This window comes from Choloepus didactylus, chromosome 13 (genome assembly GCF_015220235.1).
Source record: "Choloepus didactylus isolate mChoDid1 chromosome 13, mChoDid1.pri, whole genome shotgun sequence".
Taxonomy (NCBI): Eukaryota; Metazoa; Chordata; class Mammalia; order Pilosa; family Megalonychidae; genus Choloepus; species Choloepus didactylus.
This window is the reverse complement of record NC_051319.1, coordinates 55,418,261-55,440,693: the sequence shown is the minus strand read 5'-3', so window position 1 is coordinate 55,440,693 and position 22,433 is coordinate 55,418,261. Positions and strand designations below refer to the sequence as shown.

Genomic DNA, 22,433 nt, shown 5'->3' with positions numbered 1-22,433 from the left:
ATGCAATAGCTTTTTTTTAATTTTTCAAAAAATTAAAAAAAAAAAATTCAAACAGAACAAAGGAATAAAAAAAACAAATGGCCTAAAATAACTGCATTGCTTCCAACATGTTCCTACCATACCCAAGAAAATTTGCAAACCATAATCATTCCTGAGCATTCCCATAATGTTGAGGTTGCCTTCAGTAGTTTATCTGTTCTTATTAGACTGTCATTCTCCCTTCAGTAGTTGCTGTCCATCTCTAGATCCCCTGCATACTTCAATATAAAATATTTATTTTACATTTTTCACAGTGTTCATATTAGTGGTAACATACAGTATCTCTCTGTGTCTGTTATTTCACTCAGCATTATGTCTTCAAGAGTCATCCATGTTGTCATATGTTTCGTGACCTCATTCCTTCTTACTACTGCATAATAGTCCATCGTGTGTATATACCACATTTTGTTTATCCACTTATCTGTTGAAGGACATTTGGATTGTTTCAGTTTCTTGGCAGTTGTGAATAATGGTGCTATGAACATCGGTGTGCAAATATCTGTTCATGTCTATGTGCTAATGTTGATTAGAGACTCAAATAATTAAACTGTGTTTAAGAGCAGAATAAGGTTTTTTAACTGTATTGTTTCTCAATGTTTTAATATAGCGATTACTTCTGTGATATTTAATTTAGATTTGTACAGTATAAAATTTTATTTCTTTTGTAAATCTTTTGTTTGAAAGGCATGCTTCTTTAACTTAATAAGGCTTGAACTAGAAGTGATAGGGTTGACTAAATATTAAATTCAAATCATTTGGTTTATTTGAATATCAGAAATACTTCCATAAAGACATGTCTAGGGTACATTTAAAAGTTTTGTATCCTGGACTGTATGAGATCATAGTTATATTGAGACTTACGTAAAATGGGTTTTTTTTCCCTCAATCTGTTATCTATACAAATTAGTATAAACAACATTTAATTTTACTGTTACTAAAACCTCATCAGATTACATAATGAAGTAGAATCGGTTTATTAATTAACATTATATTCATTTTGAATTTAGAATCCCGGGACAGCTCATCCTTATGATAGTGGCCATATAGCAATGACGTACACTGGCCTTTCGTGCTTGGTTATTCTTGGAGATGACTTAAGCCGAGTAAATAAAGAAGCTTGTTTAGCAGGCTTGAGAGCCCTTCAGCTAGAAGATGGAAGGTATGGGTCATTCTTTGTTACTTTCTTTTTAATTAAGAAAAATCTTTTGGAATTAAAAAAAAAAAATGGACATAATACTATACTAGAATTTCAAGGATCGTAAACTTTTATTAGAACCACCTAAAGTTTGCTGTGTTTGGTTAAGTGCCTGATCAAAAAAGTAATCTGAGATTTCTTACGAGAATAAAAATGAAAGTAATCACAATAGCTGAACTCCTTTCATTCTCTTCTCGTTCTTTTTTTTTTTCTTCTTTAAACTGAGATGATCCATTAAGAAATGGTTAAATAGTTGCAGGATTAGGATCTACATTAGTTTCCTTTCTAGATAAAAGAATTGATAATTTTGATGTAAGCACACTTTAGTCTGAACTCCTATTCCTTAAGACATAGTGATTGGGGGAAAGAGGGATGAAAATTGATTATATCCTAGTGTAGGTAGTTTCACTGACATTTTCAATGGGTTGAAAAAGAAGTTAAGAACCATATTTGATGGTTCGTGTGGTGTCTTTAAAGAATCTTGTTAGTTTTAAGGTGAAAAGAAAAAAAATTTTAAGTTAGGAAATGATAGAGCAGTAGTGATGCTGTCTAAGGAAAAGACTTTACAAACAAATCCTGCTGTATTTTCACATCTCTGTGCTCTATCTACTAGTATCTCTGTTACTTTCCTGTCCGTTTTTTTTTTTTTTGCAATTTTATTGAGATACAATCACATGACATACAATTTTCAAAGTGTACAGTCAGTTGTTCACAGTATTGTCATATAGTTGAGCTTTCATCACCACAGACTTTAAACATTTACTCCAAAAAATAAAATTAAAATTAAAATAAAAAAGAACATCCAAAACATCCCATTCCCCTCCTACCCCCATTGTTCATTTACTTTAATTTACCATTATACAGTTGTGCGTTCATCACCAGAATCAAGTTTTGAATCTTTTCCTTACTCCAAAATAAAGATAAAAGCAAAAAAGAGCACCTAAATCTTTCCATCCCCTTCTTCCCACCCTATTCTTCAACTAATTTTCTCCCCGTTTTCCCGCTCATCTGTCCATACACTGGATAAAGGGAGTGCTAGCCACAAGATTTTCACAGTCACGCAGTCACACCATGCAATCTGGTTATACAGTCGTCTTCAAGAATCAGGGTCACTGGGTTGCAGTTTGACAGCTTCAGGTATTTCCCTCTAGCCATTCTAACACACTAAAGACTAAAAGGTAATATGTATATAGGACATAAGAATACCCTCCAGAGTGACCTCTCGACTCCATTTGAAATCTCTCAGCCACTGGAACCTTATTTTGTTTCATCTCTCTTCCCGCTTTCAGTCAAGAACATCCTCTCAAATCCCACAGTGCTGGGTCCAGGCTCATCTCCAGGAGTCATTTCCCAAGTTGCCAGGGGGATTCATACCCCTGGGAGTCACATCCCACGTAGCGGGGAGGGCAGTGGGTTCACCTGCCAAATGGGCTTGCGGGGGGGGGGGGGGGGGCAGGCACGTCTGAGCAACAGTCTCTCTGGGGGGCCTTCTAGGCACAACTATAAGTGGGCTTAGCCTCTCCTTTGCAGCAACTAACCTCACAGGGGAAGGCTCCAAGATCGAGCCTTTCTCCCCAGCTCCTGGGAGGGGCCTGCATATACACTTTTACTCTCTACCTATATCACTCTGGGATGTATCAGGATTTCACCCCAGCCTGTACAAACTCACCAAATCTCACTTCTCATTCACTGCTCCCTGCACCTATGATATTCAAACAAACTGATCGTATAAGTTAAATTATCTAGTGTGATATCCTGTCAGTGTTTTAAAAACACTGCTGTTGATGAAAAACCAATGTAGACAAATAAGATAAATTTACGCTAGTTGGAAGTACTATAAAATTAAATATTTACCTCAACCAGCACATGCCACCAATATTTTACTGTTTCAGTATAGTCTTTGATTACTGCTATCTTATCCTTATTTCTAAAAAAAAAAAAAAAGGAATAGATAAGAGACACACAGTATTACCTCTCTAAAGCTAGTTAAATAGGTAAAAATTAAAATACAGTATGATCATTAATGGTTATCTGAATATACATTTACAAGACAATTGATGTAGCAAAACTTGGGCTTGGGAATTTCTTACTACCCAGTAGGTCCCAGATTTTACCTGCTACTTTTTCTGCCACCATTTCTCATGCCAGTGTGCCACAGCTGTCCCTGGCTAGGAGCAAGTAAAACTTTCTCTGATGACATCAGGAAGGAGGCAACCGGTAATGTGTAAAGCTACCCATAAATCGTAATTTTTGAATAGAGTATGTTTTAGAGATATATTATTCATGTTAATAGTCCTGTTCTTTATTGAATAGTACAAGTAAAATATGGTTTTTGAATCAATGATAGGTTTTTCTGAGATAAAGACACAAGTAGGTGTTTCTTATCTCCCCACCCAACACCCCCACAAAAAATTATAGTACATTGTTAATAGTAAATCTTATTATTATTTTCAGTTTTTGTGCTGTACCTGAAGGCAGTGAAAATGACATGCGATTTGTGTACTGTGCTTCCTGTATTTGCTATATGCTCAACAACTGGTCAGGCATGGATATGAAAATGGCCATTGACTATATTAGAAGAAGTATGGTGAGTTGAATATAATGATGTTTTTTAGGTTATAATTATTATTACTGCTGATATGTGGGGCTGCAGTATAATGCATGCCTCATTTCCTTCACCAAGAATTTGGAAATAAGGGCAAAAAAATTGCTTTCTGAGTACATGGTATATCCGGACATCCATATAGAAAGGACACATTGACTCCTTGGCCATTAAAATTTAAATGTAGCCTGATTGTATCTGAAGAAACAATGTCTTTATCAGAAAGAGACTAGTCCACATTAGAGGCAAAAAAAAAAAGAAGTAAACTTTCAAAGTGAAATGTTGATAGCCTATCTCAGCAGTGACCTGTGGGGAGCCCTGACCAAGCCCACTAGAAAATTATGGTATCCTTGGTGAGGCCATTCCTTATACTGGATGTGAGATTCTTAAGCCATTTTGACTAGGAAATCCCAAATGTAACAAGATTGAATGGGCTAACAATAGACTTTTGATCTTTTTTTTTTTTTTTAATATTTTGATGTATTTTTTTAATTTAACTTTAATTTTAAGGAGAATATAAAGTAGAAAATGTTATTCTTCCATACAATACAATTTAATCTTTTTGTAGGCAGTAGCAAGGAAGGCTTAGTCTCAGCTAGAATTATCCTTTGCTTTACTTTTTTTTTTAATTGAGATTGTTCACATAACCATACAACTATCCAAATATCCAAAGTGTACAATCAATTGCCCATGGTATCATCATACAGCTGTGCATCCATCACCACAATTAATTTTTTTTTTCAATTTTTAGAACATTTCCAGTACTCCAGAAAAGAAATAAAGACAAAAGAAGGAACTCAAATCCTCCCATACCCCTAACCACCACCCCACCACCCTCCATTATTGATTCATAGTTTTGGTATAGTACATTTGTTATTGTTGATGAAAGAATGTTAAAATACTACTAACTACTACTAACTGTAGTATATAGTTTGCAGTAGATATATATTTTTTCCTATATGCCTCTCTATTATTAGTCTAATTATAATGTCATGCATTTATTCTAGTTCATGAGAGAGATTTCTAATATTTGTATAGTTAATCATGGACATTGTCCACCACAACATTGACTGTTTCATACATTCCCATCTTTTAACCTCTAACTTTCCTTCTGGTGACGTACATGACTCTGAGCTTACCCTTTCCATCACCTTCACACACCTCTTGGCACTGTTAGTGATTCTCACAACATGCTACCATCACCTCTGTCCATTTCCAGACATTTAAAGTTCACCCTAGTTGAACATTCTGCTTATAAGTAACTGCTCCCCATTCTTTAGCCTCATTCTATATCCTGGTAACTTATATTTCATGTCTATGAAACATATTATATATATATATATATGAAACATATATATATATATATATATATATATATGAAACATATTATAATTAGTTCATATCATTGAGACCCTGCAATATTTGACTTTATGTGTCTAACTTATTTCACTCAATATAGTGCCCTCAAGATTTCTTCATCAACCCATTTCTTTTAAGATGGTTTTGTTCACACACCATACATTCCATCCTAAGTAAACAGTCATTGGTTCCCTGTATAGTCACGTATTTATGTATTCAGCACCATTGCCTCTATCTATATAAAGACATCTCCATTTCTTCCACAAAGAAGGAGGAAGAAAGAAGGCAGAGAGACAAAAGAAAAAGAGAGAGAAACAAAACAAAACAAAACAAAACATGACAGCTAGAAAGCAACAATAGGAAAGATAGCATTAACCTAAAGTAGAATAAAGAGTCAGACAACATCACCAATGCCAGGAGTCCTACACCCCCATATGCTTTGGTATATTGCCTTTGTTGTATTAAAGGAAGCATAATACAATGTTTCCATTAATTATAGTCTCTAGTTTGCATTGATTGTATTTCCCCCCAGTCCCACCCTATTATTAACGCCTTGCAATGTTGATATTCATTTGTTCTACCTCATGTGAAAACACATTTGTACCTTTTATTACAATCGTTGCACACCCTAGGTTTCCCTGAGTTCCACAGTCCCAGTCTTTATCCTTCGTCTTTTGTTCTGGTGTCCCACATGCTCCTAGGCTTCCTCTTTCAACCATATTCACAGTCATCTCTGTTCAGTGTACTTACATTGCTGTGCTACCATCACCCAAAATTGTGTTCCAAACCTCTCACTCTTTATCTTTTCCCTTGTGTCTGTAGTGCTCCCTTTAGTGTTTCCTGTAAAGCAGGTATCTTGCTCACAAACTCGCACATTGTTTGTCAGAGAATATTTAAAACCCTCCCTCATTTTTGAAGGACAGTTTTGCTGGATATAGAATTCTTGGCTGACAGTTTTTCTCTGTCAGTATCTTAACTATATCATACCAGTGCCTTCTTGCCTTCATGGTTTCTGCTGAGAAATCCACACATAGTCTTACTGAGCTTGCCTTGTATGTGATGGATCGCTTTTCTCTTGCTGCTTTCAGGATTCTCTTGTTGTCTTCGACATTGGACAGTCTGATCAGTGAGTGTCTTGGAGTAGTTTTGTTCGGGTCTGTTCTATTTGGGGTATGCTGCACTTCTTGGATCTGTAATTTTATGTCTTTCATAAGAGATGGGAAATTTTCAGTGATTATATTTTCTATTATTCTTCCTTTTTTCCTTCTCTTCTCCTGGGGTACACCCATGACACATACATTCATGCACTTCACGTTGTCATTCAATTCCCTGAGACCTGCTCATATTTTTCCATTCTTTTCCCTATCTTTTGTTTGTAGGGTTTCGGATGTCCTGTCCTCTGGTTCACTGATCCTTTCTTCTGCCTCTCCAAATCTGCTGCTGTAGGTCTCCATTGTTTTTTTTTAATCTCTTTTGTCATGCCTTTCATTCCCATAAGTTCTACCATTTGTTTTTTAAACTTTGGAGTTCTTCCGTATGTTCACCAGTGTCTTCTTTATATCCTTCATTGCTTTTGCCATGTCTTCCCAGAACGCGTTGATTTAATTTTTGAATTGATTTAGCATGTTTGTTTGAACATTTTTAATTAGTTGTTTCAACTCCTGTATCTTGTTTGAAGTGTTAATTTGTTCCTTCGACTGGGTCATAACTTCATTTTTCTTAGTATGCCTCGTAAGTTTTTGTTGTCTAGACATCTGGTTTCCTTGATTACCCTAGTCAGATTTTCCCAGACCAGATGGGTCCAGCTCTCAGGAGGAGGGTGTAATCAGTATCAGGTTTCCCTAGAGGATGAGACCCAGCAGTTTGTCTTATTTTCCTGTGAGGCCTCTAGAGTCTGTGCTTTTTCTATCCTGCCCAGCAGGTGGCACTTGTCAACTGGCAGCTCCCCACAGGCATAAAGAGGTGTGGTGCCTTTAATTCTCAGCAGCCCTGTACCTGCCAGGGGCTGAAGGTGAATCAGAAGCCAAGCTTAAGCTGTTTCTGTTTTGTTTTGGTGTTTTTTTATCCCCCAGCCCGGTGTCTGAATTCTCTTGAGGGAGAGCAGCCAATTGAACTGGGCCCCGTCTTCCTTTTGTTGGAGAAGACAGGACCTTTAAGGAGTTATCTCCTTCACTTGACTACTCCTTCACTTGACTCCTTACTGTGTCTCCCATACTTACGTTAACTCCACCCTTGCCTTAGGGTCTGCATTGACAATTAAAAATGCCTAAGGCATTCTCTAATGAGCTACTTAGAATGGTGTAAAAAAAGAGAGAAGGAAAAAAATCCCCATTTCAGAGCCTTTCCCTGTCCCCTAGTTTAACCAGTCAAGAGCTGGAGTTGGTACCCAGGTCTACTTGTCCCTTTTCTTGGGGCATAGCTCTTTTCCAGGGCTTGGCCGACTCCAAAAGCCTGTTCTTCAGCCCTGCCTCCTCTCTGCCAAGAGAGACTTCGGGGTTCCTTTCCTGCTTGCTTCAGGTTTTTCTGTGCTCATAGCTTGAATTCAGTTGTCCCGATTTGTTAATTAAAACCGCACTTAGAGCCTGGTTGAGCTACCTTCCTTTGTTCCCAGCAGAAACTGCTGCTTTTTCCCACAATGGTGTGTGCCAGCTCTGCAGTTTGGGGGCTTTACTTATAGTTCTATGCTGTGGTCTCAGCCCTTTCACCCATTCCAGACTGATGTACAATATGTGTCCGATCACGGATGTCCCCCAAACAGATATTCCAGGCAATTTACCAGTAGTTCCTAGTTGTTTAGTAGCTGCTCTAGAGGACTTATAAAAACTCTTACTGTCTGTTGTAAATGTATAGGGAAATGAAAAAAATTTGGTAGAACAAGTATTTATTTAGTACACTGTAACTTAAAACATTAGAAACATTGAGAATAAAAGTTTCATTTCTTTTTCAAAAGCTTATAAAGAGTAAATTGAGCAATGCTTTGCTTTCTTCTCATCATGTAACTTACAATAGGGAATGAGCATTGTTTCTATGCCTTTGTAAATTATCATACTCCTTTCTAAGTTTGTATTAGCTTCCAAAATTTTATTCTTTACCTTTTCGATGTTGTGAAATATCTCCAAGAGTTCCTTTAATAAGAAGTTTTTTACCACGCTCACTACCTGTTGTATATCTTCACCCTTTTTGTTACAACCACTTTCCTCACTTACGTACGTAAGTTCCTCTTCACTTAGTTCTTCTGGGTGCATATATAGAGTCTCTTGAACAGCAGCATTATCAACATTCCCATTGTCAGCTATTTCTTCTGTAACTCATTTTTAAATTTGATTGTAGGTTCGCTTTCAGCATTATTAGTTTTCTTCCCCTCCCACCCACCCCTATTGGTGGCCGCTTCCCTCTTATGGTTATGCATTTTTGTAAAATGTCATGTGAGTGTATCAATGAGAGACAAAGGGACAACACAACCACATGCTTTACTGTGTGTGCATGAATTGAAAAACATGTGCATTGACCAATTATTAACAATCTTTGTAAAAAGTGACATGATTGGTCACTGATCATCATGAGCATTTGTTATTTACGAAGTGATTTGTAGACTGCAGAACTAGCAGCAGTTTATATTCTCTGCCATTACAGTTCATATGCTGCAGTAACTGAAACTTGAACTGTATTGTTATTTAATCAAACCATGGTAATAGAATTCATGCATATTGGAACTGTGCATAGTGAGAACTCGTGAAGTGGGCTTTCTCTTTTAGGAAGTGATTTTATATCAATCTCAGACCTGTCATTGGCCTCCCTCCTCTCTCTGCTAGTGATTTTTCAGATTGCCCTTGTTCCCTGTAAAGTTATGTGTCTGGGTGTAAGTAATGGATTGCTGAGATTTAATTTTTCTGCCAACAGATAATTTGAAGTGTGAGCATGTCATCTAGTTTTGCTTAGGTTTTTATATTGCAGTGTTCTTATTCTGTTTTGTTTGGAGAGGATATGTGGGGAGTTTCAAATTTAGGCAGCCACCATTGTCCTTGACTATCCCAAAGTGCCTCAAAATAGACCTTTTTCATGGTTAAAATGTTTTATGAGTGTAAAATTCCTCATATTTTATTCAACTCATAGCTTGAAAGGGAGAATGGGGTAAAGGTGGGGCTTTTTATTGGGTAGAAACTGAAAATGTAGGTACCGTCTTTGAACAGTCTATTCTTAGAATATGCCCTAGTACATGCACTTATTGATTTGGCTTGGTGAATAAGACAAGATCAGGTATTGTAAAAGCCTAGCATTCTTTCTTTCTTTGGGGAAATAGTGCATATTTTGGAAGATATGAAGGAAAAATAACAAATTAGATCAAGACAAAATTTAGCATAATGGTAACTTATTTGTTCATTTATTGTTATTATTATTTCTCCATTAAACTGAACAATGTTTTTTTATTTCAGTCCTATGACAATGGACTGGCACAGGGAGCTGGACTTGAATCTCATGGTAAGATGTCTTAAAATAAATGAATGTGTAGTTTCTTTTGTTTCTTTAAACAATATCAAGGTATCTTCAGTATGTAGAATGTCAGAATTTCTTCTCACCCCTTGGTGCAGCCTGATTCTCTTCTGCATCACTTTCCTACTTCTCTTTTTTGACACTGTTGTGCCTATTTGAAGCCTCCTCTAGGTCAATAATTAAGATTATTCATACCAGAAATGTTCATACACTATTTTCCAGTAATTTATTCAGTTGCTACCTGCATTACAATATCTGGAGATAATTTTTTAAAATATTATTAGCAAACAACAGGTTTTCTTCTTTGACATAACACTGAAAGGCTAGACAAAAATAGATGCAGAATATTAAACACGAATCAATTTGTGAAGAACTAAAAATTTACTTACCTTCCTTAAAATATTTAGTCATATTCATAAAATATTTGCTCATAGCATATATTCTTTACATACATTAACATGGCCTCTCCTTTTACATTTTCCCCCACTGTGGCAGAACCACAGTAGTGAGATAATACCAAGTTTCTTAGTACTCCAGTAGCCTGATTGCTCTCAAATTATTTCCATTCAGAAGTTAAATAAGCTTCCATTTTCCTTTAAAAAGAAAGAGCCCAGATCCAAGAGGCTCTTTCTGTGAACTCCTTCAATTTCTTCTTAATCACAGCAGTTTTCGTGTGCTCTTCTGTTGTCTCCTTTCCTCTGGCAGCATGATAGAATGGAAGGAACAGAAGATCAGTATTCAGGACTCAACTCTGGTACTTAGCTGTTTGCCCTTGACTCATCACTATAACTTTCTGAGGGCTTTCTTATCTATAGAATAGAAATAATTGTATCTTTCTTTATTGTTTTCAGGATTATGAGATAATTGCATATAAGTGGTTTGTAAACTATAAAACATGTACAAAAACGTATTTTTAACATACATTCTTGACCCCATATCCTTGTATATCCCCTGGTACTTTGTCCTATCAGATATCTGCTTCCTCTCTCACATCTTCATTCCCTCTTTCAATTTAGGTATTTGTAGAGTACATGTCACTAAAGGATATGGCTATATTGGATTTTCCTTTGATGCCATACTGTTATTAGGATGTCATAATTCTTTTGTGTGCCTGAGTGAGTCTATACGAGATTGGGGGTGGGGGGAGCTGGTGATAGCAGTTACGTTACTGGTCATCACCACATGATAAGGAGGGCTATACTTGTAGTCGTACAAAGGGGAAATCTGGCAGCTTCTCAGAATTCTTGAGAAGACAAATCTGTTGTAGATGGTGTTAATGGGCACTCCGAGGAGACAACTCAGCAGCACTGGAGGACCTATAGGATACACACTGTTGTTGGCAAGAAGTTGGAAGTTATGTTCTCTGGGATATGAAAACAAGGGTGCCACTCAAATATGATACTCTGATAGGTCCTGTGAAGAAAAAAATATTCCTTCTTGAATCACACAAGTAGTGATTTTTAATTGGTATGACTTGAGTAGGATTGCATCCATCAGGATCATCAGTGATGGACTAAAGTCCATGCCTCAAAAGCTTATATCTTCCTTTTTTCTTTGAATTGGCTTGGTAGATCTGGAACCTAAAACCCTAGAGGAGGGCTTACCAACCAGAGTGCCATGGTATACTGGTGTACCTCAAATGGGCTGTGGGTGTGCCAAGATATTTCTCCCTCAGTCTTTGGAGAAACCAGACAGGACCTGACCTGGGTAGCTGGAGTCCCTGGTAAGGTTGCCTCTAGCCAGGAGTACCTACCTCAGTTTACCACAATATACCCTACAAATATTATGTTGTTGTATATGCTGTAAGGTTTAGACAGATTGGGAAGTACTACCTTAGAGACTTTGGTATAGCCTTCATTCTCTCTCTCATTGCTATCTATACTGGCAAGAGAAATCTCTTCCTAAAAGTCATCTCACAGTTTGACTGCCCCATCCAGTCATTTTGTTTTCCCTTTTCCTTCCTTTTATTGTTAATCTTCTTGGAAAAGTGGTCCACTTAATACTACTCTCTTTTCCTTACAAACAACGTATTCTTTAATTTTCTCGATCAGCCCTCAGCCACTGAATAGGTTTCTCTTTTAAAGTCAGAAATAATCTATAATTCAAATCTAATGTCTTTCACAATTTTCATCTTCCACTATTGAAGCATTTGAAGCTGTGACACTTCCTGTTCTTTTCCTGAAATACTGCATTCTTGCTATCCTACCTTCTGAGGAATTATTACTGGCTCCTTGACCATCTTTGTTTCTTCCTCTCACCTCTTTACCATAGATAGAACTTGCGGAAAGTTTTTTCCTCAGCCCAACTTTTCTTCTTTTCCTTGGATAGTTTATCTTCCTAAATATCAGGGTTTTTTACTTGCTGCTCCTTCTGTATAGAATGTTCTCCACCAGCAAACACCTGGTTCTCCCTAACATCCTTCAGGTGTTTGCTCAAATGATAGGTTTTCAGTGAGCCCTTCTCTAAGCCCCCTATTTAAAATTGCATACCACCTACATATGAACCCCGTTGAGAATCACAGACTACTCAGATACACACACCCATTCCCTATCCCTTTTATTTCTTCATGTCACTTATATGTTATGTTACCTGTATGTTGTCTATTTGTTTATTATCTGTCTCCCTCTGTATAATGTCAACATTAGGAGAACAGAGATTTTTGCCTGTTTTATTCACTGCTGTATCCCCCACACCTGTAACATACTTGGCACATAGTTGAATGAGTTAATGGATGGTTCTTCATCAATTGTCTCTGTGTTGTTGGCACCCAAAACTTTGTTTCCAGATCTTTTCTTCTGCTTCTGAGCTACCTAGCCCCGTTACCATTTGTCTGCCTAGCATATCTACCTTGATGTCACTTTAGCATCCCAAACTGTATGTTTTAAAACCCATCTTCTCCTCTTTTCTCCTCCTCTTCCCAAGCCTGTTTATTGTTCTGCAGCAATGTGGAGAATACCAGATCTGGTTTTTCAGGGGAAGTCAGAAATACAGTTTTAGTGGTTTAATCTCTTCTGCTTTTTTGTTTGTTTGTTTTTAATTTTTGCTAGTCACACCAGTTATCCTCCGTAGGTCACAAATTTATAATCCCTGATTTACAGACTAGAAAGAAAATAACTTATTCATTAAGCAGCTGCTGTGTACAGGGAACTATTTGATACTTTCCATACAGTCTCAGTTAACACTCACACCAGCCCTCTTAGTGTAAGCATCTTTGTATTAGGGTTCAATCAGAGAAATAAAACCACTATGAGTATCAAGAATAAAGGACTGCCTGAACCTGGCATCGAGGGATTGATAATGCCTTTTTGACCAAAAGGGGGGAAAGAAAGGCAACAAAATAAGGTTTCAGTGGCTAAGAGAATTCAAATAGATTCAAGAGACTGTCCTGGAGGTTACTTACTCCTATGCAAGCTTCAGCCAGATATGCCAAATGGCCACAGTCTGACAAGCCTAAATCAACAGTAGTCCCCAAAACCCTAAAGAATACCCTAGTCCCTGTCTGAGACTCTGTGAAAGTTTCACTCACTAAGTTTATTCTTCAGAAACTTAAATCCTCCAGAATGTTCCTGTGCCAGGTAAGTCCCAAAACCCAGAGGCAACAGCTTCAAGAACATCATCAAATTGTGTCCTCCTTTCCCATAATGTCAGTACCCCTTTTCAACATGAACAGCTTAGGGTGGTCACTGCCTAGACATTTCTGAAGATCAGAAAAGTGATTAAACTAGAGAAAGGGGTAGCAATAGACAAGATAGAATTTAACAAAGGATTATGAATACTGAATCTTTATATAATTTTTTTTTTAGTTGCTAAGGTATTATAGCTAGAAGGAACTGAAATGGTGGAACTGTAACCCATAACATTCTTTGAAATTTGCTCTCTGACTACTTGTTATATCATACTTTGAAAGTTATCACTGTTCTGTATATATGTTAAGGTTCACAGTTAAAAAATGCATGCATACTATATTTTAGAGGCTTTATATTGAGTGATGTAATAATTCCTGAAGTCATAGCTAGGAGGTCATGAATAAGAGTGAAACTAGAGGGTCATTGAAGAGGAAATAATATTGATAGTTGCTTAACAGGAGTTATTCTATGTGATAGTGATAAATGTGTTTTACTTTTCTGTTTTAATTTATTAAAGACTAAAATTGATCTCCCCACTAATGGGGGGAAATTCTGAAGATTAGGTAGTTCTTACTGACAGTAACTCTTTGAATGTAATAATTGCCTTGAGCTTTTTCTAGAGGGAATGCACATCTTTCCTTTGCTAGAAAATACATCCAAGATTTGTAACACCGAAAAGCAAGTTAGAAGATAAGGCCTAATAACAGCAATCCATATAAACTGCTGAAATGAATAAAAATCACCAGGCGAAGTTTTAATAAATTGGAAATATAAGTATTTTCAGTCTTATGGAGTTGACAACAAATAGTGCCAATGGAAAGTGTTGTTTCTTCTCCTTTATGGGAAAATATTGAATTTTTATTTCCTGAGAAAAATAATTACCCATGTGAGTTTATTAGTTCCCTATTACTGATGTTGTATTTTAACACAAATTTGGGGACTTAACACAACAGAAATTTATTCTCTTATAGTTCTGGACCAAAAGTCCAAAGTGAGTCTTACAAGGCTAAAATCAAAGTGTTGGCAGGGCTGGTAGCTTCTGGAGGTTCCAGAGGAGAATCTGTTCCTTGCCTCTTCCAGCCTCTGGGAGCTGCTGACAGTCTTTTACTTTTGGCCACATCACTCCAGTCTCTGCCTCCCTGGTCACATTGCCTCCTCTTCTTTCTGTAGTCTGATCTCCCTCTGGCTCCCTTTTATAAGGGTACTTTTGATTACATTTGGGAACATCCAGATAATTCAGGATAAAACCCACAGCTCAAAATCTTTGACTTAGTCAATCTGCAAAGTCCCTTTTGCCACATAAAGTAACATTCACGGGTTCCAGATATTAGTACCTGGATATCTTTGGGGACCATTATTCAGCCCACCAAAACGAATATGGATGCATTTTAAAATCGTGTGTGTATCTACTTCCGCATATTGTTTCATTTTCTCCTCTCTCTCTCTTTCTGTCCCTTCCCCACTCTTAAATTTTTCTTCCCTCAAATTCTTAAGCTGATTAGTTATCATATCTGCATACCAGCTCCTACCTTGTTTACACTATATCAGAAAATTAGTCTGTAGATTTGGGCAGGTATAACCTCAATTCATGCACAATATACTATTTTTAAGGGAAATAAAATCAGACTCAGGTGATAGATTCCTGGGCAGGCAGTCAGTAGCCTTGATTTTAGTTCAACTCTGCCGTTAGCCAGATAATTTTGAACAAGTTTCTTAATCTCCCCAAGTCTTGTTTTTTTCTGTAAGTAAATGTTTCTTATAGCTTTAAATTTGTTTTTTGTTTTCTTTTGTCAGGTTAATATTGAAGACTTCAGTACTTAATGGTTATTTTAAATTTTTAATTGTTTTTCACATGTAAATTAATTTTAGTTCACTATTTTCTAGAGTTGTTGAACCACTTTTATTTCTCCAGCCATTTGGTACTATTTTCTTAGGCATCTAACTTGAAGTTTAAAGCATTGTGTGGTTTTGATTAACAGGAGGATCAACTTTTTGTGGCATTGCATCACTGTGTCTGATGGGTAAACTAGAAGAAGTTTTTTCAGAAAAAGAATTGAATAGGATAAAGAGGTGGTGTATAATGAGGCAACAAAATGGTTATCATGGAAGACCTAATAAGCCTGTAGACACCTGTTATTCTTTTTGGGTAGGAGCAACTCTAAAGGTAAGAGAAATGAGAAACTTATAATCCATGCTATAAAACTTGAAGTTTTATAGTATCAGTTTTGGTAACATTCATATTTTGTTCAGTAACCATAATCACATCTTTCATGCTTTGTCTATAGATTGAGTCTAAAAAAGTTGAAAACCAATAATCACTTATTATAGTAGGGTAAATATTGTTTGTTGCTGAACCAAATATGGTGATAAGATTATAGTTCCTGTTTTTATATAATGAATGCTCCATGTACCATTCATGGAGACTGTTACTTAAATCAAAATAAGCCATGTTTTTTGTTTGTTTATTAGTTGCACCATAACTTTCTTAAAAGCTTTACTTTTCTTAGAATTCTAGTTGCTTTCCTTTTTCTTTCTGAGAACTAAATAATGCCTCTTCATCAATCACCAATATTTTCTATGGCTTTCTTTGATTCATTAACACACTTTCATCTGCTTTCTGTCTTACAGATATGTGTTGAACTGTACTCTTCACAATTTGATTTATCCTTTATTTTTTTTCTTTTTAATGGAATCTTGGGAGAGAAGACAAATTCACTTAGCCAGATAGTTTTCTATATTGCAATCATATTTTCTTTCAGTTTTTTCTTTCCTAAAGAGCTATAATTTTTTTTTGCTATTCTCAAACAAGCCTGTCTCCAGCATCTGGTTAATAATTTTTGCTTCTCTTTTCTAAAATATTTTTATTTTCAGTTAATACCTGTTTGTAATTACTGGATCAAAATCCTATCATAACAGTGAAAATATGGGTGATAAAATTGCGTTTTTGTAAAGACTGATTAAGTTGAACAGATTGAGGAAGTTGTAATTAGAACGTAGCTTAAAGTGTTGCAAAGAGCTTCATCTGGCCTGAATTAAAAGAAGGAAGTGGTCCTGAAAAGGAGAGTAGATTCGATAAGATGATATAAAAAAAAAAGGAATGTGGTTGGCTAATTTTAAGTGCTCACATCCTTGGAGACTTGCTCTGAGAGTCTTAGAGAAAAACAATTTAAATGATACATGTCTGAATTTTGAGCCAAAGATTGATGTGCAAGTTTTATATCAGTAAATTTATATTTGTCATGTCATTTCAGCTCCTGAAAATTTTCCAGTACACTAATTTTGAGAAAAATAGAAATTACATCTTATCAACGCAAGATCGCCTTGTAGGGGGATTTGCCAAGTGGCCAAATAGTCATCCAGGTAATTTCATTTTTTTAATATGAATCCAGAAAAAAACCTTTCCTTTGTTTATTTGTTGAATAAATAATCATCAAGCATTTTTGTCAGGGTATAAAATAAAAAATTTAACCACAGTTGTAAACTTACAGTGTGTAGTAAGGAAAATAGTAGATTAAGTTTGATGTAGCTTTAAGGTACTGGTGGGTATGAAGGAAGGGATTGGTCATCAAGATACATTGGTATCGTTTACATTTTTTTTTTCCCAAGTATTTTCACTTGGAATATTTTATTTTATTTAAGGCAATAAGGCAAGTTAGTCTGAGTGGGTCCTATCCAGAATAGGGAATCATTTGGCCCATCCAAAATCATTAGGATCATTAGCTATGAATGGAGTTAAATAGAACAAATAACTCTGAATGCAAAAGACAGCCAGTTCTTATTCTTTGCAGAAGTCATTAAATCAAAAATCTAAAATCTTGAGTACAGGTGTCCCTGCACAAATTCAAATAATTTTTTAGATGAATACCTTGTCATCTGAACCGTCACCATTCACTCTCTGTAACTGAGGAACCAAATAGATTCAGACAGGGTGATATTCCATGCTTTCCAAATTCATAAATAAGATAGATATAAAGAGCAAAGGCTTGTATTTCACAAGTACTTTCAAATGGGTTCCTTAGAAATAATGAAAATCTTTATTGATAATGGCATTTCTGAAAATATGTAGATAATTCTGTGTCTCTCAAACCTAGACAGGCCTCATGCCCAAGCTGCATACTCTAATATAAAACTGCCTGCTCAATCATGAATACCAGTTACCGGCATTGCAGACCCAACCTGCCTGCTGAACTCATCATCTCCGTGCCCCCAAACCTTGGTGGCACTGCCCAAGTTCAGGTCTAAGATTCTGCAGCAGCCTTATTATTAGTCTTCCTACAGCTAGTCTAGTCCCCCTCATATTCACACCTTGTATGTGTACATATACATGCGCTTAACTGAGAGGAGATGGCCAAAGCTTTCTTTATACTCTCAGAAGGATCTCTGATGTGAAAAAAGTTAAGAACCTCTAATGTAAACCCTTGTAATTAAATCTATTAAAATTATCCAAAGACTTTCTCAGCACTCAGCCAAATTCTTTGGCATGGCCACCAAGACCTTCCCAAAATTTGGCTCCTCACCTACATCTAGCATCATCTTTCTCCATCCTTCCTTTCCCTCTCGCCCCTTACATTTTCATTTCCACCAAAATGAGCCTTTTTACAGATTCCCCATAAAAATGAATTTGAGAGTTTGTTAAAATAATTCACTGACATTTTTGATAAGCAGGATGACAAAATAATATTTACAAATATATAAAACTAGATGCAAGAGATGACTGGTTTTGTAGCATTACAATAAAATCATGGTTTTTATTACCACCAGTCTCGAACGTACCTCTTCAACTCATCTATTATCATAGAACTTCTTTGACTGGAATGTGTACTTGAAGCAAAATATAAAGGACACATAAAATCATAGTTTTGTACCTGGAGTGAGCAGGAATATTTCCTTACACCCACACTATTTTCTTGTAAAACAGGGTTCTTAAAAATAAAGTACAGTGCTTTCAAAGTCATGAGCTACTGTATGTTTTTGTAAATTCATTTTTAAAGCAAAACAATATTTTTAAGTTTTTGGTTTCTGTAACACCATAGCTATGAGTTTGTTAGAAATGTGCCTCAATAAGAAAACAGAATTATTTTGATCTTGATGCCATTTTTTTCAGTTAGTACATGGGACTATTGTTTTAGCACAGTGGAAATAGGAAAGTGACGATCTCTTAGAAAGCATTCTTGTGTAAACAAGTGTTGAGTATTCACGATAGCTTTTTTGAAAAAAAAACCACTGAGGCTTTTTTTTTTTTTTTTTAGAGAAATCAGTTGCTAACATTAACATTTTTATGACTACTTGGCTGAAATACTGACCTTACAGATATGTTACAACATCCTTAAAGCGTGTATATCACAGAGTATAAAAAGTTTTTGTATGAGAAATTGAGTTTATATAGAAAAAACCTGTTTCCAGAGACTTTAGAAATATCGCATTAGCGGGATTTTTTGAAATTAGGTAATTCTTTAAAATTAAAGTCTCGTAACAGATTAGACAAAAAAGAGATTTTATATGCATTTATAGAAGAAACCTGAAAAGACCTAAAAAGGGCATGCATTAATGAAATAACTTTGTCACAAATAATATTGAGTCAGCACAACTATTTGTCATTCCTGTTTTGAAAAGTAAGTGATAATCATAGAAGTAAAACTTTTTCTTTAACTCTTTGACAAAGTTTGACTTGGTAACATGTTTTGAACTTTTATAGCTCAGGAGACCATAAATGATGGCCATATCAAAAATAGAAAAAAATTCTTGACTGCTGTAGAACTCTGTTTTTTTGTAGTGTTCCTACAACTGCAGAGCTCTGAGGTCTTCAGAAACCCATATAAGGCTCTCCAGCAGGAGATGGCCCTGTGATTTCAGTGGCCACTTTAATAGAAGAGGGTTGCTATCCCTGAAAGATGAGAAACTAGTGATGTCAGTGCAGAAGAATTGTTATGGTATGAACACTCATTATAACCAAATAGAATGTGAGTTAGTCTGTATTGTCAAGTCAGATATTTTAAGAGTGACTGACATTACTATAAATTAAAAAATTAAGTACAGTACAGCATTCCTGAAAGGATAACTTTATTTAAACTCCTCTTATTTAACATATTAGGATAGTATACAGTTTAGGAACTGTCAAAGGACTTTGGAGGAGCTAGGAGAGGGAAGTAAGGGAGGAGGTTTGCTACTTAAATTGAGAGGTTTGTTTCCATTTAAAAAAAAAAGTTCCTTTTATGATATATAGTTAAAGCCTCTTGTTTCCATATTCTGGGGTAAGCAAAAAGGAAAACCCACTAAAGTAAGAAGCCCTTTATATTACTAGTACTCTTCCTCTCTGTTCTTTAATCACGTAGAATGTTGGGAATGATATTTTCATTAATAAAATACCCTCTGATTTTGAGGGTATGGTTTATTAAAACAAATTGGTTTTTGAGACTTTGAGGAAGCAAATATTTTAAAAAATACATTTAGCATTTTTCAAAATTTATTTTTAATGTGATGTGCTGGTAGATATGCAACTAAAATATTTTGTAGCATATACAGGTAAGAATGCCTATTATGATAAAATGTCTCATTTTCAGATGCTTTGCATGCATACTTTGGGATCTGTGGTCTGTCACTAATGGAGGAAAGTGGAATTTGTAAGGTTCATCCTGCCCTAAATATAAGCACACGGACTTCTGACCGCCTTCGAGATCTCCATCAGACCTGGAAAACCAAGGACTCTAAGCAAAGCTCAAAGAATGTGCACATTTCCACATGACTGACTTTAGATTGGGGGGTGTGGGGTTTGTAGCATAACTGCAGCTCAAGGTTAAAAGCCATGTATAACCAAGTGTGCTCTTTTTTTTAAGAGATGGAGTCATACAATCAAATCTCATGCTGATGTCACTTTGGGATGTGGTCTTGAGTCAGTAATGTTTGTATTGGATTTCAAGAAAATCTTTGTTGAAGTTTGAACCATAGGGGATACTGTCACGGTTCTTAAATGTTTATACTATATTTCTTCTAAGTTCTTTGAGGTAAATTAACTGTATGTGTGTAGGTTATCTTTTAAAAAACTCTTCAGTACAGATTGTATCTTATTATACAAACAAGTTCACACTTCATATAGCATTGATAATCTTCCGGTGGACACTTAGTGATCATTTAAAAAGCTTAATTGCAAATGGTAGAAAATTGCTTTAGTGAATTGAGTGTCTGGGATTATTCTTTGAAAACAGATGATCCTATAATTTTTTTAAAGAAGAATGACTTATTTTGTTTTATTCTTAAGTAAAATGTGCCAATTAAGCTTTTGTGGCCTATGTAAATGAAATTAATAACTTCATAAAAAATAGGCTTAACTAATACAATAGTTTTCTGTAAGATTGTTTTAATGACTGTTATTGTGTTGCCAAGGAAAAAGTAATTTAACTGTATGTGATTGTGAAAGGGAATGTTTTGTGTTGTGCAGAACATTTATTTAGACTTTGCTGGTGTGCATTCAAATTATGTTTAATTTTAATCTCAAAGCATTAGTTGCCCTTTTTTTACTTTCTGGGAAGAAGATCTTAGCTTGAAGGAAAGACATGTATTGTTTTTGTTTATTTCTTTGAAATATGTGATCTTTAAATATATTTCTACTTTTATAACAGTTATTTTTAGCATTTGGATTTTTTTTTAATTTTCTCCCTTAGGTTAAATGAGTTAGCTGCTCTCATTTCAAACTAATAATTTTTAATATTTTCAAATTAAATTAGTAAAAATTTAGTATAAAAACAGAACCACTCAAGAAAATTCAAAGGTGCATGCAGCTCTCTATATAGTCATTTATATTTTTATATTTTCAGGTAAGTGCAAAGGAAATACAACCATTTAGGAGGTAAAGATTTGGGTTGCCCCTTTGTTTTGTTTTGTTTTCTTTTATGAACTAGCTAATTATAAAGGAGATAGTATCAAGACTCATTAATTATCAATAAATCACATTGTTCAATGGATGTTCAAAGATACGAATCTAGTACTAAAGTGGAGAAGGAAATGTCTTATAAGGAGCTGGGTTTAAGTTAAAGTCTTGGTGATAATAAATTTTGAATTATTAGTTCTACAAGTATCAGTATAAAAACTAGTATCACTGTTTAGTTTTGTAATACATTTAATTTTATTTTCATTTCTCTCCCAAGTTACAGTAAAAATACTCCCAAATAATAGTCCTTCCAAAGGGAAACCCAGTATATACTTAGAGAATTGATTCATTTATTATTGGCATGCTTAGTCTTAACTTGAGTTTGGCAAAATCAATCATATATATTTTTTTGATTAGAAATAAAATAAGTCGTCTAATGGTGGGGGAAAAATAATTTTAACAACAAATATTATCCTATTCTTCCATGAGTTGTTCCAGTTGCTTTGATTTAAATCCTGGCAAGTTAAGACAGCCATATTTCAAATGAAGTCATCTCTTAGGCATTAGGAGTTAAATTCGTGTATGTATATAATGGCTTTAGAACTACATAAAAAGCACGTAAGCCCAAACTATTTTTTCTGAATCTCTATCAGTAGTTGGAAAATAAGAAGGGTAGTTAATACTGTCCACATTTATAAATGAAAGAGAAAAATTCCAAGGTAAAAGTATTTCTTTGTAACTCCTTGTACAATTTAATAGTGGAAGAATATAAGTTAAATTTTGATTCTAATTGCTGTACTTGTGAGGGGCCTTCTTGTGTAACTTTCTTCCATTATGGACCAGTGAATGTTCACATTTCACAGCAACATTGATCAAAAATACTGGTCTGGTACCAATTATAGAGGAAACTGTTTCTTTTCTAAATAGTGATTTAGAAGAAAAGTATTAATGAGTAAAGTACATTGTAAGCAATACTTCACATATAAACTTGATTCTTTAGCAGTGGTGAAATAATGGGAAGGGAAATATGAAGTCCAAAACCTCAAATAATTATTCCTACCTTCTACTCCCACTCCCCATATGGTATTTTTTATAAGATAGTAAGAGCTCCTTTGTTTTAAGCAACTACAGAGTTTAACCTATTTGTGATCTACAATGTTTTTTAGTTTGACCTATGATATGTATGTGTTTTTTTAATTAAGTATTTAAATAGTTATTTATAAACACTTAATTTAAATGCAAACGAAATTTTGCTCT

The 22,433-nt window shown here is 35.2% G+C and overlaps 1 protein-coding gene across 2 annotated transcripts in view; it reads left to right on the top strand.

The window, feature by feature from the left end:
• Nucleotides 1–20,931, top strand: part of PGGT1B (protein geranylgeranyltransferase type I subunit beta) — a 73,599-nt gene extending 52,668 nt beyond the window's left edge. For both annotated transcript variants that reach the window (XM_037801125.1, XM_037801126.1), the window contains 6 exons: nucleotides 1,047–1,198; nucleotides 3,689–3,821; nucleotides 9,629–9,674; nucleotides 15,292–15,476; nucleotides 16,564–16,672; nucleotides 19,873–20,931. In XM_037801125.1, the coding sequence (XP_037657053.1) occupies nucleotides 1,047–1,198; nucleotides 3,689–3,821; nucleotides 9,629–9,674; nucleotides 15,292–15,476; nucleotides 16,564–16,672; nucleotides 19,873–20,054 (807 nt within the window). In that variant the 3' untranslated portion in view covers nucleotides 20,055–20,931. The remainder of the gene's footprint in view (nucleotides 1–1,046; nucleotides 1,199–3,688; nucleotides 3,822–9,628; nucleotides 9,675–15,291; nucleotides 15,477–16,563; nucleotides 16,673–19,872) is intronic.
• Nucleotides 20,932–22,433: the final 1,502 nt, after the last annotated feature.